The sequence below is a fragment of the Pseudopodoces humilis genome, chromosome 2 (genome assembly GCF_049639895.1).
Source record: "Pseudopodoces humilis isolate 2021_Gansu_Grassland_sample_001 chromosome 2, ASM4963989v1, whole genome shotgun sequence".
Lineage (NCBI taxonomy): Eukaryota > Metazoa > Chordata > Aves > Passeriformes > Paridae > Pseudopodoces > Pseudopodoces humilis.
In genome coordinates, this window is record NC_142201.1 from 20277264 (window position 1) to 20297641 (window position 20378).

General features: G+C 37.5%; 1 protein-coding gene across 1 annotated transcript in view; it reads left to right on the top strand.

Annotated features, from left to right (window-relative positions):
• The window catches only part of ANOS1 (anosmin 1), a 128646-nt gene that overhangs the window by 57285 nt on the left and 50983 nt on the right, over nt 1-20378 (top strand). The window contains exons 3-5 of the mRNA XM_005516615.3: nt 10752-10814; nt 14041-14263; nt 18988-19172. Of these exons, the coding sequence (XP_005516672.2) occupies nt 10752-10814; nt 14041-14263; nt 18988-19172 (471 nt within the window). The remainder of the gene's footprint in view (nt 1-10751; nt 10815-14040; nt 14264-18987; nt 19173-20378) is intronic.

The following is a 20378-nucleotide window of genomic DNA, read 5'->3' on the forward strand; positions in this document are numbered from 1 at the left end:
TATAGCTTCTACATTTATACAGTTAAGCAATATTTGTATTACATAAATAGAACGCAATTCTAAAAGTACTTGTATAGGAGCACCATATTTGTTTGTTCTTGCTGATCATCTTCACCAGTTTACTCTGAAATCTAAAAATATCCAAATTTATTGATCTTTGTTTTTTTTCCTTCCTCTCAGATATTTGTATCATCAGTCCAGGTCAATAGATTTTCCCCTAAAAGCAACAAATGTAACTTCTGAGTACAATGAAAACTTTCTAGAGTTACTGTTATTAGAATGATTGGTCTATCAGTGAGGTGGACAAGAGATATATTTAAAAGTACTTAGGCTAGGCAATAGAATGTGAATCGCACGCTTCAGAGTAGGGGATTAATATTTTTTTTTTTCCAAGACAACCTCCTTTTTATATTTTTCTGTTCCTTTTCCTCCCCCTTTGCCATAATTGCGTGAAGAGGCTCGCACAGATGCCTGCTGCCAGCGTGTGATACTTAACCTGACCGAAAGAGCAGCCTCACAAAGGAAAGCTTTTCAGGTCCCCCAGTGAAACAACCACTGCATTTTATTGTGGCGTGAAATTAGAAGTGAAAAGCCCTATGGCTCTTGCTGTTTAGTAATGCGGAATATGTCGTTTCTGATGGTGATGGTAGTGCTGGGAGGGAAATGGAAAGCCAGGGGAGAGAAACAAAGTAACAATTTAGACAAAGAGGGCCTCCCTTTTTTTTTGTTGTCTCTGATTGTTCCGTAGTCTTTAAAACCATAGAACTGCGGTGGATACAAGCAAAAAGAACATTTAGATGCGGCTCTCTCATTCAGAAATGTATGTGTGAATTTGCAGGGTGCTGTATAAGGCGAGTCATCTGTTATCAGAAGAGTTCACTAGTTTAACTCATTTATAAAATGGCAACAAAAAATGTGACTTTGCTTGGAGAGAACAGCGCTGCTCTGACAGACACTTTAAGTTGCACAGCAAGATGGTGTTTATAACAAGACTGTGTGTGGTTTTCTGAAACTGCCTTCTAACAGATTGGAAGGGGAAAGTGTCAGCTTGAAGAGGCTTTCCCTTGTCTGTTTAAAATTAAAAGAATGATGTTTTCTCAATGGAAATTCTTCACATTTATAAAATGTCAAAATATTTATGCTCACTTTTACTTTAAAAGTATTATGTAATCAGTAAAGCAAATGGTCAACTTTTAGAAAATGAAAAGGCAGTTTATGAGAGAGACATTACATAAGATGGGCTTCTTTTTTATAGAATCATAGAATCATTTATATTGGAGTACGCCTTTAAGGTTCATCAAGTACAACTGTAAAGTTATCTGTGAGCTGAGCACTGCCACTACTGCTGGAAACAACTGGTGAGATTGCATCCCCAATTCTAATATCTGGAAGGGAATAGCTGGTACATTTTGCAGCCTTGTGTTGTTAGCAGTAATATTTACTGCTATTTTTATTCTATCTGCATGGAAGTTGTGACAAGGAACAGTGGCCTAGAAACAGGGAAGGACAGGTGGAAATTTTCTTACTGAGTTGCTTACTGTCTAAGTTGCAGATGCAATCTCGGAGAAGCTTTAAAAGCAGAAAGGATAAGGTTGACTGATCTATAACATTGGTGGAACAGATGAAAACTTGACAAATTAGTTTATTGGTAAACTGCACTGCAGAACTGCAGCCTAGAGAAAGTTTGAACAGAGAAGCAAAGCTGCTACTATTGTTTAATTCAGGGTGCTCATTTCATTGTTCATTAATACAGTAGCTACAATGCCAAAGAAATCTGTATGTAAGCAATAGCACAGAAAGAAGCAGGAAGGCACTAAGCAATTAAAGCTATTACCACTATCAGGTGTCTATTACAGAGACCTTCTTAATGTTTTTAAAGTGTATCACTCTTAGTTGGATTTAAAATAATTTATTCGTTTTGCTGCACTATATATTTTGTGTGTGCACTTGTGCTTCAGGCTTGGTTTGCTGCTTTGTAGCATTTTGCCAATGTTGTGCCTTACATCTTAACAGGTGAAAACTCATCATGTGGAGATTTAGAATAAGGGCTAGGAAGAGGTTTGATAAAAAACCAAATTAATTGGCTCTTGATGCAGCACACAGAAGCAAAGTCACAAGGACAGGGAAATGATCTTTGAGGCAACAGTTTAAATAGGGATAATTAGAACAACAGTTTTAAGGCCATAGTAGGTTGGTAGATGAATCAAAGATGTGAGAAAAGAAGAGAGTGTAAAAGAGTATTATCTCTGTAGCAAGGAAGTGGTGGTGGAACAGCTGTGACACTGAGAAAGAGCCAAAATATTTGTACCTATGATAAGCATTTCAAAAGAATTCCAGGAGGATCAGAAGTACGGCTAGGATATACCCCTTCATGGTGAAAGGTTGATATTTAAGGCTCTCTTCTAAGAGAAGAACTCATTGCTTATACAAGAGGAAACAACTGAACGGGAGAGAGAAGACTCCATCAAATACTCTGTGTTTAGGAGATTCATCTTGGAGGAGATCTGAGTTCAATTCCATGTTTCAAAATCAAGCAGAATAAGAGCTCAAATTGTTCTTTGGTGACTACTAAACTTTAGGCTATGAGGCAGAAAAAGAGAAGAAAGTACACGTCCCAGTTTCATATGCTGGTACAAAACCCTGTAACAAATTTTGACAAGAACTGGTCAGGAATGAGCTAATGCTTGGGAGCCAATTTTCTGTTGACATCGATGGCCGTGATTTTGACTTGGTAACAAAGAATAGAAACATGAGTAGAGTCTTAGGATTATTCTGTCCTTTCAAACAAACACTTCTGCTGGCAAAATTTGACATGCCAGACAACTCAGCTATACAGATAGATACCAAGCTGTCAGAGTTGAAAGTTGTTTTCATTCTAAAAGGATTATGGTTGAAACTGCTGCTTTTCAGCTGAAGTGTGATGATATGGCTTCTCTCTCGTTTCTTTTTTTTTTTTTTTTTAAATAGTAACTTACTTCCCAAATATTTTATGTCAAAACAGTTCCTTTTTCAACACTTCAGTGATTCTTGCCTTCAGTACATGTACAACTTTTCTGGCAGCTTTTACTTTCTGTTTAATTTTGGGAATTAACAACAAAGGCTACATGGACTTCCAGAATATTTGACCTGAAGTTCTTGGCAGTGGTTTTGGTCTTTCTGGTGCCATAATTTTAGGAACAAAGCCTGTAATGCTACTTTGTATATTTAAATGTTTGACAGACTTAACTGATATACTGTGACTAGCCCTTTCCCTATCTCTGTTCCAGGAAATACTGGTACTGTTCCTAGTCACATCCTATAGGTCACAAGGCTTCCTTTATTTGCTTAGGGTGTTGCCGGTATTCAGTAATTCAAATTCCTAACAGTTAATATTGTGCAACTGGCACCCTGATGTGTACTGAAATGAGCTGGGCAATTAAGAAAAATAAATGTTTCAAGCTCACATTTTTGTTAGATAACCAACAATTGGTTCTTCTGACTATTTCCTTTACTCTAAGTCCTAATTTGATACTAGTAACTTTGCATAACTGTGGAGAGTGGTAATGCCTGTCTGTGTGTGTGCTTTCAGCCCCTCCACACCCAAGTGAAATAAATACACACCAAATACAGTTATTTGCTATCACAATTTAAACTACGCTGCTCAACTCTGCATCCAGTTGAATTTCTCAGAGATGTTCTATTCTGCTCTGAAATAACCATTTGAATGACCAGACCACTCTCCAAATTGCTGGTAGCACAAGATAGGAGACAGCTGCACCTACAACTGCTGTAGTTTGCTTCACTAGCTATGTTTCTAAGCCCTGTAGGAGGCATAGTGAGTAGAGCTGTGCTCAAGGTTTTGACCACATCTCTGCTAAGGTAGCAAAATAGAGCTTCAAAGAAATATGTCAGTGCATTGTTCTTCTCTCCTCTGGGTATTATTTTGAACATTTTTTGCCTATGTCCTTCAGAATTTTGTAATTGGAAAATATTATAGGTATGTTCTCCATGGCTTGGTGAAGTGAAGGTTGTACTGGACTGCTATGAGACACTGACAGTCCCATCTGCCAAACACTTTCTTGTTTATTGAGAGCACACCACTTGGATGTGAAACCAGAAGTTAAACTTTTTAATGCTGGTTTAGAAATACAATTTTTAAAAAGTATTTCTTATCTAAAGTAAGCGATATTTCTTAAGTTCCATATTTCACCTGCAGGTTAAATATGTCATCCTCCTTAGATAAGAATTATTAAAATAAATATCAGTTGCATATATAATATGTTTTGTGTCTCTATTATACAGTTTTGCTATTCTTTTCATAAAGGATATACCAAAATCTGCCATGAAAAACAATTCTCATTTCTCTTGACTAAGGTCAGTGCTTAATAGCTTATGCTCCCTCTTATGTTTCAATGTTGGAACTCAAGACAAAATGCTGTATTCCTACAACCTAACCCTTGGCACTTCTAATACAAAGTTGCTTTGCATGAGGTCCCTTTTGAATTAATCAATGAAGTCTCTTAGGGTGTTAATCCCAACCTGCAGGTGTACCCTTGTGTAGTGTGTTATAATACAATGTGATGGTGGCCATGTGGCTGCTGTTCCTTGTCCCTATCCGTTCCTAATTGCTACTTTAGGACCCTGGAGGTTTTTGCTTCATTGGTTTACCTTACAGTTGTTGAGGTTTCAGAATAATTAAGGTAGCTGTAACTGCACCTCTAACAGAGATGACATTCCCTTCATTTCTGTGACAGCCATTTTGTTGTTCCTTGCTCTGAGCAGTAGACTTCTAAAAAGCACAAAGCAGTCATTATTAGCTGTAAAACATAAGATTACACTGTCTGATTGTTGGTTACAAATGAAGGATTTTTCTTCCTTTATATATTTGTGTGTGTGTGTATGCATCTATTAATTACAATAAAGTAGTACTTGCAGATGATAAGGTCCACATTAGCAACCTGTTCCTTATCATCTGTCCCACCACAATCCACATTGGGATGTCATCGATATAGAACAACAAAAAACACATTTCAAGAAATCTAAAACCCCCTAACTATTTAAAACCTAGGACTTGGCTTTCATTCAAAACCAGCTCTACAATTAGCAATACTTTCAGACAGTATCAGCTGGGTTCCCAGTGTACATGATAATGTCACAAAATAACCCCAACTGTAACTAATTTAATTAAGACTTGATCCTCAAATACAAAATCACTCCTTTTCACCAAATCATGATGCTCACTGACCTATGGGAGAGAAAACAGGCAGCACAGACAGGGAACCATTCTCTGTCATTTAACCCTTTTGTTTATTCAGTTACAAGGGAAATATATTACTAGTGTAATTCTCATGAGAACCTCTTTAATATAAACAGAGGAGTAACTCCAGGTAGCCACATGAAACTATGATTTTACACAAAAAGATTATGTTTCACAGTTGTTTCTGTTAGGCTTTCAATGTTTTGAAGATAACGTACACCTCTTCCAGTCTGCATTGTGCAACTGAATTTCAGGAGTTGGTTGTGGTTTAAACTGAGCTGACAATGAAGCTCCACACAACCTCTTCGTCAGTTCCCCCCAAGATGGGATGGGGGTAGAGATTCAGAAGAGTAAAAGAGATAAAACTTGTGGTTTGAGATAAAGACAGCTTTATAGGTAAAGTAACAGTTGTGTATCTGAGCAAAGCAAAACAATGAATTCATTCACTGCTTCCCATGAACAGGCAGGTGTTGATCTATCCTCAGGAAAGCTGGGCTCCATCACATATAACGGTGATTTGGGAGGACAAAGGCCATCACTCTAAATGCCCTGCCCTTCCTTCTTCCCCCATGGTTATGTGCTCAGCATGATGCCATAGGATAGACATCCCTTGGGTCACTGGGATCAGCTGTCCCTGCTGTGTCCCCTCCCACCTCCTGCACCACCAGCCCTCCCTGGTAGGATGGGATGAGAGCAGAAAAGGCCTTGATGCTGTATGTAAGCACTTGTAAGCAGTGCTCAGCAGTAACAGAAACATTCCTGTGTTATCAACACTTCAGCACAAATCCAAAGCACAGACCACACTAGCTACTGTGAAGAAAATTAACTCTATCCCAGCTTAAACCAATGCTGAGCTAAAATGTCACGCTGAGTTCTAGAAAGCTGATGACTAGTGCTCCAATGATTCATTCTTCTAATGTGGGAGGAGTGGGAAAAGAGAGAAGCAAGAGACTGACTCAATGTAATATGGATCTCACAAAGTGCTGAGAGGCTTCTCGAACAGCATATATCAACCTACAAACTAATATGACACCTACTGATTCTGCAGTTGAACCCTTCTCTTGGGGTTCATGGATTTTTTTCAGCCTGAATAACTGACTCATTTTTTTAGATCAGCTTTACTTCTAATAGATTATTTTAAAGAAGATAGATGTGTTCAGTGGGTGCCTGACCTGATAGGGTGTATAAGCACCTGAAATTGCTTATAGCTGAAGGGCTGCAATGCCTCATCTCTGGCACTTGGTCACGAGGAAAGGTGCCCGCAAGCTGAGTGCAATCCCATGTGATACCATGAGCCACTCATGTGGAGCAGTGCTCATGTGAAGCCATTGAATCAGTCGCGATGTCCAGCGTGGATTTTGGAGAGCATTGGGAATGATCCACTGGGGAAATGAGATTCACCTACCTGCTTATGTAGAATTCTTCACTCTTGAAATTCTCACTGCATGTAATCCTGAGCTTTTAATTTTATAACATACAGTCACATCTCTGTTTTTTGGGGAACAGGTTTAAACTGGAGATTAAAAAATTAGAAAAGGGATCTTTATTAAAGTGTGTCTAACTTCAGTTTCAGAATCAAACTTCTTTCATTTTAATATGCAGAATGCGACTAATTTGCTGTTAATCTTGTACCCACCTAAAAGTTTAGGAGGACATGAATTAATACAGGAGAGACAAATATATAAATAGACTTTTATAAAATGAATTGACAAAAAATTATGTACATTCCTCAGATGGGCAGCCAGAGTCCTAATATTTTTCACCAAGCTAGCATGCTGTTCATTGGTTTGAACTAGGTAAACGTGCAGCTGTGCACTTACTCTTCTTCAGACATTTCACAGTCTGATTTTTGAGAAACAGATGATAAAAAAATCTTAAATATTATAAAAAACATCTTTAAAATATTAAAGATGTGTAAAAAACCCAAATATCAAAGTAGTTATTTCTGTCTTGCTGCCTGTTTCTGTTTTACATTGTGTTTACTGCCACTGTCCTGAGATTTCCAGTTTCAAAATCACTTTTCTCGTGGTTCCATTGGCTGCAATTGTATATTTAAATGCATGCATCACAAAATTATTCTCTGTAGGACTGATGTATACTATATTCTTCTTTGACTCTGGGTGAATTCCTGACCCTATTCTCTACTTAGTGTTGATAATGAGCAAATGCATTTTTCAGGTACTTGTTCTCATGCGTGGCCAGTTATTAAGAGATTGTACAGTGAAAGGTGTTTTGTTTCTTATTTTTTTCTCCCAACCGTCTAAGTTCCATAGGACATGAAAGCACTTGCATTATATATATGTTGTAAACATCAGCCATTAATTTCTGACCTTGCTGTTGGGAGCAGTGGGAATGGTGAAAGCTGATGAAAAGAAGAATTATATTCCAGCTGTAACACTTAGATTCCATTGTTTTTACAACAGTTTGCATATGACTTGGTTTCCACTCTGATGAAGTATGAAGCCTTTTTAGACAAAAATATGGTGGGTAGTCTCTTCTACTCTGACAGAAATAATTTCTTTTGGTGTTTAAATAGTTAAAAATCTGTAATTTGCAGCCATTTAATTTAAATATGATATTTTAATAAATATATCCTAATTTAATAAATATGTATTTCAGTACTTAAATAATGTTTTGCAATTCATTAGATTCTGAAAAGTGCTGTGTTGGTGTAATTCTCTTCCATTCAGGTCAAAAGCATAATTTTCTAAGCAAAAGTAAACTTACTAGACTTATTTTGAAAACCCCTTTACTAAATAATGTAAATGGCATGCATCATATGCTAATCTTCTGCTTGCTTTATTTATAGATGAAAAATTAGAACAGAAAAGAATTCTCTAACATGGCCCTTAAATGCACATTTGTTTTAAAAAGATGAAATAAAAAAGACAACCCAAAATATTTTAAAGCAATCACAACCCTTTTTTCCTTGAATGGAACCGTATTTTGGTAATTTTAATTTTATGCAGTCTAAATAACAGCAGGTCTGTAATATATTATACATATATTAATGCCTATGAGAATGTGCATATGCACACCCTCCCACCCCCCAAATTTTGAGGGATGACAAATACTGGGGTGCTTTATATTAGCAATTGTTTGCAATTGTTTGGCTTTTGATGCAATTGCTTAGTACTGAATAATAGCTCTGCAGCAGTTTGGATGAAGAAAAAAAGCCTCCAACTTCCAGATTTAAGCACTGGGGTTGATGAAACAAGCTCTTTAGGAGGATTTGAGTTATCAAGGCCAGTGTGATTGACACCCATCATCTTCTGAGGAGTGCCACTGTCTCACAGTGTTCTGTGTTTCAGATCTCATCCTGCCTCAGCAGTGCAGAGCCCACATGTGGTGCCAGGGCAGGGTGGGGGATGGCTCCAGGGGACCAGTGGCACCTGGGATGCTCGCTGTGCCTGCTGGATGTCTGCCATCTACATGCCTAAGCTTAGCTGCTGTGGGCAGGTGGCTATGTCTGCAAGGCATATTTTTATTAGATAGAGCCCAAACCAGCTGCTAGGTCCTGGTTTTCCCAGATTCCTCCTTACCCTGAATCAGATCACCAGACAATGGGAGTGATCTCAGGATCTCAGCTCATTTACTTTTTAAGTCAAGGACTCAAAGGTGAGACCTGGATCCAAGCTTTCAATGTTTCTAGCTTCCCACTTTAGGGAAACCTCATACCAGGTTAGCCAGGAGGATAAATGCACAGGCCTGTGCTTGTCAGGTGTTCTCATCTTTGCTATTGCAAGGTTAATAACTATCTCTGTAGCATTTTTGCCTGCTAGCACTTGCGTGTCACCCAACATGGTACAAGGGTACAACTCCACTAAAGGCAGGCGGTTGGCTTTAGCAGCTGCCCGTGGTGCCCTGCCCAGTGCTCTGAGGTCTCCTCATACAGCAGGAGTAGGGAGATTTGTTTTGTTCAACTGTTTAGGTAAGTGTGTACCCTAATCAGAGTCTGTAAAAGCCTATGCAGGCCTTATGACAAGCTCCATCCTCTCTTTCCTTGACATATTCTGAGAGCAGTTGGACTGCAGCACACTGCTCAGGCCTGGTTCATTTTGTCCATGTTTGTCCATGTTCCCTTTGCAGATGCCCATGGTCTCTGCCTGCCCTGAGGCAGGAGCTGCTGGGCCCAGAGAAAGTAGCCTGGGCTGTCCTGAGTGACTTTGGAAACAGAGCCATGGTGGCGTGAGGTGTCAGGTGCTGGAGCCGTACTTGCATTGGAGATAAGGACTGGCACAAACACCTTGAGCAAACCTGGCAGTCTTGGGCATCACTGACAAAGTGACAGAATGGTCAAAATGTCTCTTATTTTGTCTTTAAACCACTTACACCTCAGTCATTTTTGGACCAAATTCATTGAACAGGAGGGTCGTAAAATGACGTGACATTGGAATTGGGCTCAAATGTGCAGTATACCATAGGAGGAATGAAACTGTGGAATTAATTGAATTTACTGAATTCAGTGATATTTTATAATGTATCCTTCTAATTAATCTGTATACAACATATTGCGAATTTTGAAGACATAAAAACTGAGTCTAAAATACCAAAATATATATGAAGAAAATGCTTAATTTTTAAAACACTATTGTTTTTACTACATTGATGATACAGGTGTACCACTGAGGTACAGGCTATATGTATTCATGTTTGATTTTGAATAGCATAAATGTATATTGTTTCAATCTAATATTGTGCATAAGAGGAAATTACATAAATACTGCTTTGTGTGTTCTTTTTGGTACAATAAGTATCTTTCCACTATTACCAGGAGGGATATTACTAGCTCCCAACGATGCTAATATTTTCCAACATCTTATGTCTAACGAAAGAAAAGGTTTCTGGATGTGAATCTGAATTTATGTTTCAGCTGTTGTAAATGCTCTTAACAGTGTGATTTTTTATTTTTATTTTTTATGCTGTGTGGAGCTTAGCTCTGTATCTCAGCTCTGTATTAACCGTGGCACCAGAGGTTGAAGGTGAAGTCATGATAATATGGTACTTGAAATAAAGTGATTTTGCTAACAGACCAGTGAACATTATCTATTTATACAGAAATAGTGTTTTAACCTCTGCTGAGTTTTCTCCATAGCTTGATGAAATAGTTTCTCGCTTGGGAAGGCAATGTGCCTGTCTAATCTTTAGGCTGGTCAGTAAGGAGAATATTTCACTTTCTGTAATTTAGACTAGTGCTTTTGACGCTGTCTCTGTGATCCAGGAACATGGTGTTAAATGATACTAAGAATTATATCCAGTAAGTTGGAATGGCATAATAAACAAGTAAGTCAATTAGCTTGTACTGTAAGAAATACTGAAAATATTTCTTGTAGTCTAACCATGACTTCTCATGACCTTGTTCTGACACCATGACTCAATGACACAGTTTTATCCCCAGGAGCAGTGGGTTATTTTAACTTCCTGTGGGCCGAAAAACTAGAGAAGAAATAAGGTTATTTGTGGTTGTTTATTTCATTCCCTTTCTGACACTTCTTTGCCTCCTGATTCTTCCTAGTGCCTGGAGCCCTGCAAAGAGTCCTGGGACCTGAAGAAAAACCATTGCCAAAGCTTCTGTGAGGTAGGTCAGCCCAAGGGCATGCTTTCTCACTTTGTTCTAGCAGTCTCTTTAATTTAAATTATTAGGTTCAAGGAGACAGCTGAAAACCATGGTATTTTTCAGCATTTGCCTTCATTTGAGAAGATACACATTTAACAAGCTAGCCACATTAATTCTGAGTTAAAAAGGAGCTTTTTTTCTGACCAAATGATTTATCTCAACTTGCACTTTAAAGACTCAGTCCAGTCACACTTGCATGGCATCTCGCAGAGGGTGCTGTTAAATGCCTCCTCTAAGATGCTATTTCTACCACTTGCCCTTCTATCTTTCCTGGCCATGTGTAAGAAAGACAATCTTTGTTTAAAAGATAAAATGTTATTGTGTGAAAAATTCTTGTGCAGGATAGCTAGAGCAGATTACTTTTCTGTATGCAAAAAGTCAGTCTGATTTATAAAAGAGTAGCTCCCCAGGAGTAACTGGATTGAAGTTCAGAAGACTAATGTCAAAATATGTAATTATTCAAGAACAAATAATTTGAAAACTGTTTTTGAACCATCTATCAGAATAATCTGTAAAGAAGCAAACCTGAGTCAGTCAAACTAGAACAAAGAAAGAGATTTTTTATTAGATTTGAAACATAGTTCTGAGTTGATGCAAGTGATTTGTTGCAGTTCTTAAGTGTTTTTTAGCTCAAAATGGAAGTATCAGCTCAATAGAAAGTTGTCTTATTCCAAAAAAGGCTCAGATATATTCAAGTCTATGAAAGTTAGATTTTAGGAAGATTTTAATATTTTCCTATTAAAAAATAGAAGTGGCCTTACTTGATACACTGATCTTACAGGTACATTGATTTAACACCTGTCTCTTTACTGTGGACACTTTTTTTTCTGGTGTAAGAGAATATTTAAATTATTCTAAGGATCATGAAGATGGTTATGAACAGCTGCAATTTCAACTAAAAAAATCCTAGATGTAACAATAGGGGTTACTGAACTACTGATCTATGTAGGTACAGCAGAAGACAAAATAAAGGTTTATCATGAAAACCAAGCCTTATAAGAGTTTTTTGAACCCAGATTATTTGCTTCTTTCTCATATAAAAAATTCTAGAGTACTGTAGAAAAGAAGTTCTAGTGGATCTAATTTGTGTTGTTCTTGTATGTCACTCTTCACTCAGACTGTATGTTTCCAGATATGGCTGAAAATATGTATAAAATCGGTTAAAAAGGAAAACATTTGTAGAACACTGTTCTATTGTAGTTAAAAACAGTGAGCATCCTACTTTGATTAGTGTTTTGTGGTTAAAGCTAAATTTAGAACTTCAAAGGCCCATAATGAGGAGCAGCACATTTAGCAGCTAACTGAAAAATGAGCTGTGAAATAGGGTGAGGAGGAGAAGCCTTGAGGACTTATTATGCCTTAGGGAGCTATAACATTTTTAATTAAGTAGCTGCAAATTTGTGATGTTTTAGGATTTGAAATTAGCTTCAAACACAAAAGCCCAGGACCACTTTCCTTTCCCTCAGACTCATGTATACTCCATAGACATTGATTGAGTTGATTGTTTTTCTGTGAGAGTGTTTTCAATCTTTTTGTATTTTGTAAAAAATCTGGAAGCAGCAAATTAGCTTTGTGTTTCTCAATGTCCCTGCTTTGCTTCTTATCTACCAAATGAGTGAACTACTGAATGTTAAAGGGAACCTTATGTGCAAGGGACAATTTATCTGGTTCCTTGTTTTGTTTTGGTCTTTTTTCCCCTACAAATTCAGTTTCCTGCTCGTTTAGCATTTTAGCTGGTTAACCACGGGATCAGGAACATTCCAGTTGGGGGAACAGCAGGAGTGCATGTCCAAGAATCACTGGGGTCAGTGGGAGACATGGAGACTGCTTGTTTTTGCAGCATTTAGGCTGGTTAAAGCCTGTAACACCCAAATCCATGCCTGAAAGCTTGGTTCAAAATTCTGTAATGTTCCCTATGAAGAGATGGCTGGGGGGGGGTGGGGGTGTGTAATGTAGGAATGCATTCTTGGGCCACAGCAACTTTAGAGAATAGTTGGAGAATAGTCTGTGAGAATAGTTTAGAGAATAGTCTGTGAAACACCTGGGGCTCTGTAATAGCTGAGTCTTCCTCATTTTGCCAGAAATATGAGAACAGTAAAAACAAGAAAGTCAAATGTTTGAATATGGAAGAAGTTTCAGAAGTTACATGGCTAGCTGGATATAGAGAGTGGGTTATAACTCTTCTGTAGGCTTAGGAACCTATAAATCAGATCTGTCAGGGTGGAAGGCTTTTGGTTGCTCTAGTATGGAAAGGCCAGCTACAGACAATGCCAGTTATATGCCACAGTCATTCTGAGAGAATCACCTTAGCTGGTTCTGCACCAAACTAAACAAAGAGGAGATGTAACTTCCATGTCACACACAATATTCTCTCAGGGTTGTAGAAGCTATTTTAAATACTGTTTTAATGGGACCTTGCAAACCTTTGAGTATTACATACACTGTAAAATGTCTATGCATTGAAGCATCTTCTTAAATATCCAGGTCTAAGTTTCTCAAGTAAGTAGCATTCACTTTGATCTTTAATCATCATGTTTAAAGCTTATTTTAATCTGTATTCTCCGCTGACCGTTTTATCATAAATGCAGTTCCAGTTCCACAAAGAATAATACAATTACTAATACGCTGGCAAGAACATAAAGATGCTGCAAAATCTTCTCTTAGCCAACTTAGTTCAAACAGTATAATGAAACAAGACTTCCATTATTTATCTAGAGTGGCATTACATCAGATATTGTGGGGAAAGTGTTGTAAAGTACAGAGGGAGGAATGTGGGGTAGTCCAGAAAAAGCTGACTGTCTGACCATTGCTTCCCCTTTGTTTTGGGAATGTTTTTAATCTGTCATTGAGCAACTTTATAGCAGTCAATGTGAGGAAAACAAGGGAAAGCTGGCAGATATAAACAACATTGTTCCATTAAATATGGTGGTCTTACTTGGGGGAATTCATCATTCTGTACTTGGAATGCTTTTTTAGAAGTGGCTTGAATATATAAATATTCAGGGATAGTCTTGCAAAAGCTGAAAATATAAATAATCCTTTAGGAGATCTTGAAAATTTTATAGCATTTTTTCTTTGGTGGGGTTTGGTTGGGTTTTTTTGGGGTTTATTTGGGGTTTATTTTTGGGGTTTTTGGGCTTTTTTTGTTGTTCCTGTTGAAAACACACTTCTTCTGTTTTCCTTTTAGCCTCTTTTTCCCAAGAAGAATTATGAATGCCTAACTAGCTGTGAATTCCTTAAGTACATCCTGTCTGTGAAGCAAGGGGACTGCCCAGCACCTGAGAAGGCCAGTGGTTTTGCAGCTGCCTGTGTTGAAAGCTGTGAAACTGATATTGAATGTTCTGGAGTGAAGAAATGCTGTTCCAATGGATGTGGTCACACGTGCCAAATTCCAAAAAATCTGTACAAAGGTAGAGATTATTAATATGTATTCATAATGGGCTAATAACTTCAGGCCATAGAGAAGTCTCCTAGTAAACCAGGACTTCCATTTGCATGGAGTTTGTATGAATGGGAAGAAAAAGAGAGGTACCTGCAGAGATGTGGCTGCACAGTGAAAAAGGGTGGAAAACCAGAGAGAAATGTTGCTTAAATTTCCAGTTTTTTCCCAATTATGAAGCCCATGTCTGGAGATCTGTGGAATGTAAACATGTGGCTGTTATCAGTCAACTTAAGCAGAACAAACTTTGTCAGTTTAGGTGAAATCTCACTTAATTTGGTGCTGATGAGAGAGAATGCAGCAGGAAAATATTTAGCGATAAACAGTTCAGGTTCTATTAATCAGAAATAACATTTATGTCTACAAGCCAAGCAGATGGAACTGCCAAGTAGGAACTGTGAAATAGTCTGGTAGAAGAATGAATCAACACAGAACAACATAGTGAAAGATTATAATATCTGCATATATATATATATATATATTAATTCATTATTTAAATCTAAGGCAATCTTATTAAAATTTTTTAATTGAATTGAGTCCTAAGAATAAACCTTTCCTTTGACATCCTTCGAAAAGAACATGAACTAACATAAGCTAAGAAATTTTTTGCTTAGACAAACACCACATTTTAATTCACTGAAATTAAAAAAGCTCTATACATGGAAATGTTTGAAAAATGTTCTTCTAATGCAGAAAAATAAGCATTTGTGAAAAGAATATTCTTTTTCCAAATGGTTGGTGTTTTGTACAAGAATCAATTCTTCTTATGTCAGTGCTAAAAAATAAATATTACTCAGTTATTCACTTATTAATCAGATAGTGTGAGCTCTCTGTGGGAGCCTAATCAGCAGAACTCTGATCTAAGCTGCAGGCTTAGGTCTGAATCCATGCCTATTTCCATCTGTGGATGGAAACATGATAAAATAGATACAGAAGATGGTGAATTTATTTTTTAGTTCAATATCTTAACTAAAATGTTAATAAATCTTTTTCAATCTGTGCAGAAGTGAAACTCTCTTGTTTGCAGCATACTTTAGAGCAGCCTCTTTAAAACTATGAAGAATTAGTACACACCAGTACATAGCACCTTTCAAACTGAAAGTTATTAAAATGGATCACTTTTTTATTTCTTTTGTCTTATTGAGACCAGAGTGGTAAACAGGCATTCATGTTGTGTTTGTAATGATTTACACCATCAAGCTCTATGCCACAACTGCAAAGCATTCCAGTAAATATAATAACTGGAAAAGGTAAAAACAAACAAATAAGATTAAATGCTGCTGGAGCTGACACAGCATATGAGGGGATATGATGCATTCTGTAACTGCACACTGGAAGGTCTCCTCTGTTTGGCCTGATTAAATGGCAGCAGAACTAACCTTCCCTAACATCTTATCACCGATCTGCAGGAGGTGCTGGCTTGTAAGAGCATATATGTCTTGAAGAGGAAGAGCAAGCTCAATACCCTACTGCCTTCTCAGCTGATGAATTCAGCTAATTAGCCTCTTCAACCTGTCTTTCTGCAACGAAAGACAAATAGAAGTGGAGCAGGCTTGCTATTCATTTCCTCCAGGGGTAAATGACCTTCCTGTCACTAAGGAAGAGCAAACTCTGCAAGCATGACTAAGATCTAGTGAATAAGTTCAGTACTTATTCTTATCATTTTGACAGCATTCACAGCTTGAAAATGAACTCAGATTGAATCTAAGAGTCGGCAGTAGTCTCTACAGTTTTACTGTTGATCAGGCTCTGGAGATTAGTTACAACCACAGATGTAAAATTCCAGTCTGATTTGCTGGATTACCAAACTGAATTTGCCCTCTAATACTGAATGCTAAAGTCCAATCCTAAAAAACCAAAATTATTCTAAGTACACTGCCACCAAAGACATACATTAAAAATTATTTTGGAGTAGTGTAACAAGTATTTTTTTATCTCTGTTGGGAGTATTACTAATCGGTTATGTAGTCTTCACGTATTTATATCCCTTTAGTGGAGATACCAAATGTTCTCTCCTACTCTTCTATTATTGACCTCATCCCCCTTGTTTACACTGTCTCAACTAGTGAAGGATTTGAGAAAGTGTGTCTGCAGATCTGTGTAAAAGAAAGGTAAATTGTGAAGAGAAGTTTAGGATATTGAAAAGGTCTGATGGTGTGGCAAGATTATGGTAGGATAACTGGGGTCAGATGGCCACCTACAGTTTAATGACTCTTCATGCTTAAAGGAAAATAGTTTTGTATTATAAACATAGTGTACAGTTTTAAAAGTGTCCATCTCTGAGTCCTTTCAGAACTGTTTACAATTGTATTGATGCCATGGACGTACCCTTTACAAAGTCCTCCATGGAAACATTTTGAATTCTGGGGGAACCCATGTTTAAGATACACGTTTTTTTACGTGACAGACCAACGTGCACTTACTTTTCATGGCACAGACATGCATGTGCTGTTTGAAGGACACCTTTAGAAACATTTTTCCTGGACTCTGCTACTGCACACATACAGTGATCTGTGATTTGAATTCTTTGATTAAACGCTGCAGACTTCAGACTAATGCAGGCTTTGGAGCATTTCAGACTGAGGGCTAATTTGTTCCAGAAGGAAAGAAGAGGCTGACCATTTACATAATAAAAGGCACATTGAAGAGTAATTGGATCTTCACATCTGGATATTAAACTGATGGTGATGGTTCTACAGAAGTATTTTAAAGCACACTTGTGCTGTGCTCTCATTGTTTGTGCTGCTGCGCTCCATCTGCACGCGATTACGTAACACCGGAGAAGCTGAGATACTTGCAATCAAGTGAATCCAACTGCCCCTAATGCAAAACAGATGGAAGTTTTCTTAACATGTAAATTGTAGGATTATTGTATATCATAACTAAAGAAGGATTTGCAAATATGGAAATCTGAAGTCATGTCTGTTATGTTAGGCTAAGACTTCAGGCTGTTGAAGGCTATCCTGGGTCTTAACTGCTGTGATAACAAAATTTAGGTACTGTAATTTTTTTTAGGTGGATTTTAGCTTTCTTGAAGATCTGCAAGATCATTTTCATTTACTTGGAGCTACTTGTCTACTCAGATTTATAAGAACACCTCTTAAAATATAAAAGTGGTTTGTTCACCTGAGGCAGTTTCGGTACTAAATCATCTGTGGCAGACTGAGTAGGGAACAATTTCTCTAACCAATACATACAGCTGGCCCTATGTGGTCAGTCATTATTAATATATTAATAATGATATATCAATATATCAATCAATAACATTAATAAATATTTATAAATATTGTTATTCCTTAATATTAATTAATTATATTTATAAATATAAATATTTATAAACATATAAATATATATTAATATATTATATAAATAATATATTAACACAATTAAAGTGCGTACAATAACATGCTAAGAAGGTTTATATGCCAACATAGAGACCTTATTTGTGACATATCATCAATTGACCAAATACTGCACACCCAAATATAAGTGTTCCTAACGTCTGTATAGAGAAATGTATCTAGCACTTGATTTGTTGATTTAATCAAAAGATGTCAAATTTGAAGAGTTGTTTTTTCCTTCAAGGTACTGCAGATGTTTTCAGAAAGGTGATATTACTGGCAGTATAACAGAAATAACTATCACAATTTGGTGTCACTGTGTAATGAGAAATTACAGTAATATTTCAGAGATACATGTTTTTCTCTGAAGTGCAACAATTTTACAATATACATTAGATGTAACATATCTATTCCAAGATGTCTTGGCATTACCTTTCCTAGCTCTTTAGGGAAGAGTGGAGAGTGACACATCATGCAGTACAGCTGCAACATGTGAGTCAATATGATCATGTAACCACAGAGAAGCAAACAGCTTTCTTGAGTACATCAGACTAATGTAAGATGTATGAAATAATCACTCTTCCCTGGTCCACACTGCTAAGAGATTGGACACAGTCTGCATCCAGTTTTAGGCTTGACTCTGGAGAAGGGCTGTTGGGTGACTGGAGAGTCTCCAGAGGCAACTGCAAGAGTGAACAAATGTCTGGGAACAGCGATTTTAAAGGGGAATGGAGTGCAGTGTGGTTATTAGGCTGAAGAAGAATACATTCAGAAGCATGATGACAGTCTTGTGGTACATTAAAAGCTTCTCCATAGATAAAAGAAAGAATCTGTTCCCCATGATCCATGAACATCTTGGACCAGTATAAAGTTTGTGATGCAGCTGAGGAGACTAGACCAGGCAGTGAGAAAGCTTTCTTGTAGAAAGGATAGAGAAGTTGTCAAACAGACTACTATGTGATGCTATGGAAATTTTGTTATTAGATGTGTTTAAGGTTGAATTGGGTGAAAAGCTGAACTACAGGTATAGCTGATTCTTCTTGGGATAAAAGGGATCTTTCTCCAAGTTGTATTGGGCAAATGTTTTCTGTAAAGTCAGTTTTAGCTTACAACTTCACATTCCTCAGTTTTATAATAAAATAAAGAAATAATTATGAGGAATTTTTTAAAAACAAATTTTAGTGCTAGCAGAGATGCATTAGCTAGGAACTCTTCTGAAACTTCTTATCATTCTTCCCTTTTTGGCTTTTTCTCTGACAAACATTTTTTTTTATAATATTTGTTTTACACATCTTCATCTACAAATGACTTAATCATATCTTCTAAATTGCTCATATATTTTTATCTACTACAGGTGTTCCACTGAAACCCCGGAAAGAATTAAAATTCATAGAACATCAGTCTGGAGACCTGGAGGTGAAGTGGTCTTCAAAATTCAATATTTCTATTGAGCCTGTGATCTATGTTGTTCAGAGGAGGTGGAATCAAGGAATCCATCCAAGTGAGGATGATGCTACAAACTGGCAAACTGTGGCACAGGTCAGTACTTTTTAAGGAATATGGATCCAGTCTCAGAATGTCACAAATCTCTTGAAAAATGTACAATTAGAGACTGAAACCCATTCATGCAAGTGCATCGCAGACACAGTCCTTCTGAGTTTAGTGGAGCTCATTGCACAGTGTCCAAGGCATGGCTGGAATCTTGTCAGAAGTTAAAAATCCAGCTGGTGAAAAGACTATTTATCCTTTTTTTTAAAAAAAAAACAACAGAGTGGGAAAAAAAGGACTAAAACCTTTATTCTTTGTAAAGTTCTTTTTTTCAGGTATGACCTTCCCAATTCAGAAAAGTCTGTGATGTCATGCTCTTATCACTCAGTGCAATCCAGTCTGAAAATGTAAGATTCATGAGCAAATGTTTCTTAATGAGAAGCAGCCAATGGAGCATAAATTTTCACTTAGTTTTTTCCCAGTTTCAGTCTGTTTTTTACCATGCTGACAGTCCACCTGGATGGCAGAGTTCCAATCATTTATCTTACTGCTTCACCCTCACCCCTGCTGACAAGAAAAGTAAAATGCTGATTTTGAAAAGATCTGCAAAATATCATTACAGCTAGGAAAAAAAAAAGAAAGAGAGAATAAGCAGAACCATCCACAAAATAGAGTAAAAGACTTAAATTCTGTGACCATTTGTGTTCATTCTCAATTCAGATTGTGTAGGAAAATGCTGTCATACAATAACATCAAGCTTGTGAGACTGAACACTCAGAAATTAATTTCTTAGCTTCAGTGTGGTGCTAGAGGGAGCTGTCACTATGTTGTAGTCTTGCTCAGAAAAAGCCCCCTGCAGCAGACCTTGGCAGGAAACCTTCCTTGTGCAAGCCCAAGGGAGCACATCCAAAACTGATCACAGTGACTTACAATTTCTCAGTTGAGGTGCACATCTTGAAGCTGCATTGTCCATTTCAGGGAACAACCTCCTGCCTTTGTTGCAAGGAAAATACCAAGTAGCAAAAAATGTGCCAGATCTGAATTCATCCTCACTGTAACTGAGCTCACTGTGTGTGTGCTAGACTGTAGAAGCCCAGCTGTTGTGGCTGGCGAATCCAGGCTGCAAAGGGAGCACAGTGCTGTGCTGTTTCTCATTCCAGGAGCAGACCTCATGCACATTCCTGGAAACATGCACTAGATATGCTCCACAGTAGCTGAACATACATGAACCCCTGCCTTGCGGTGGATCTGCAGGAG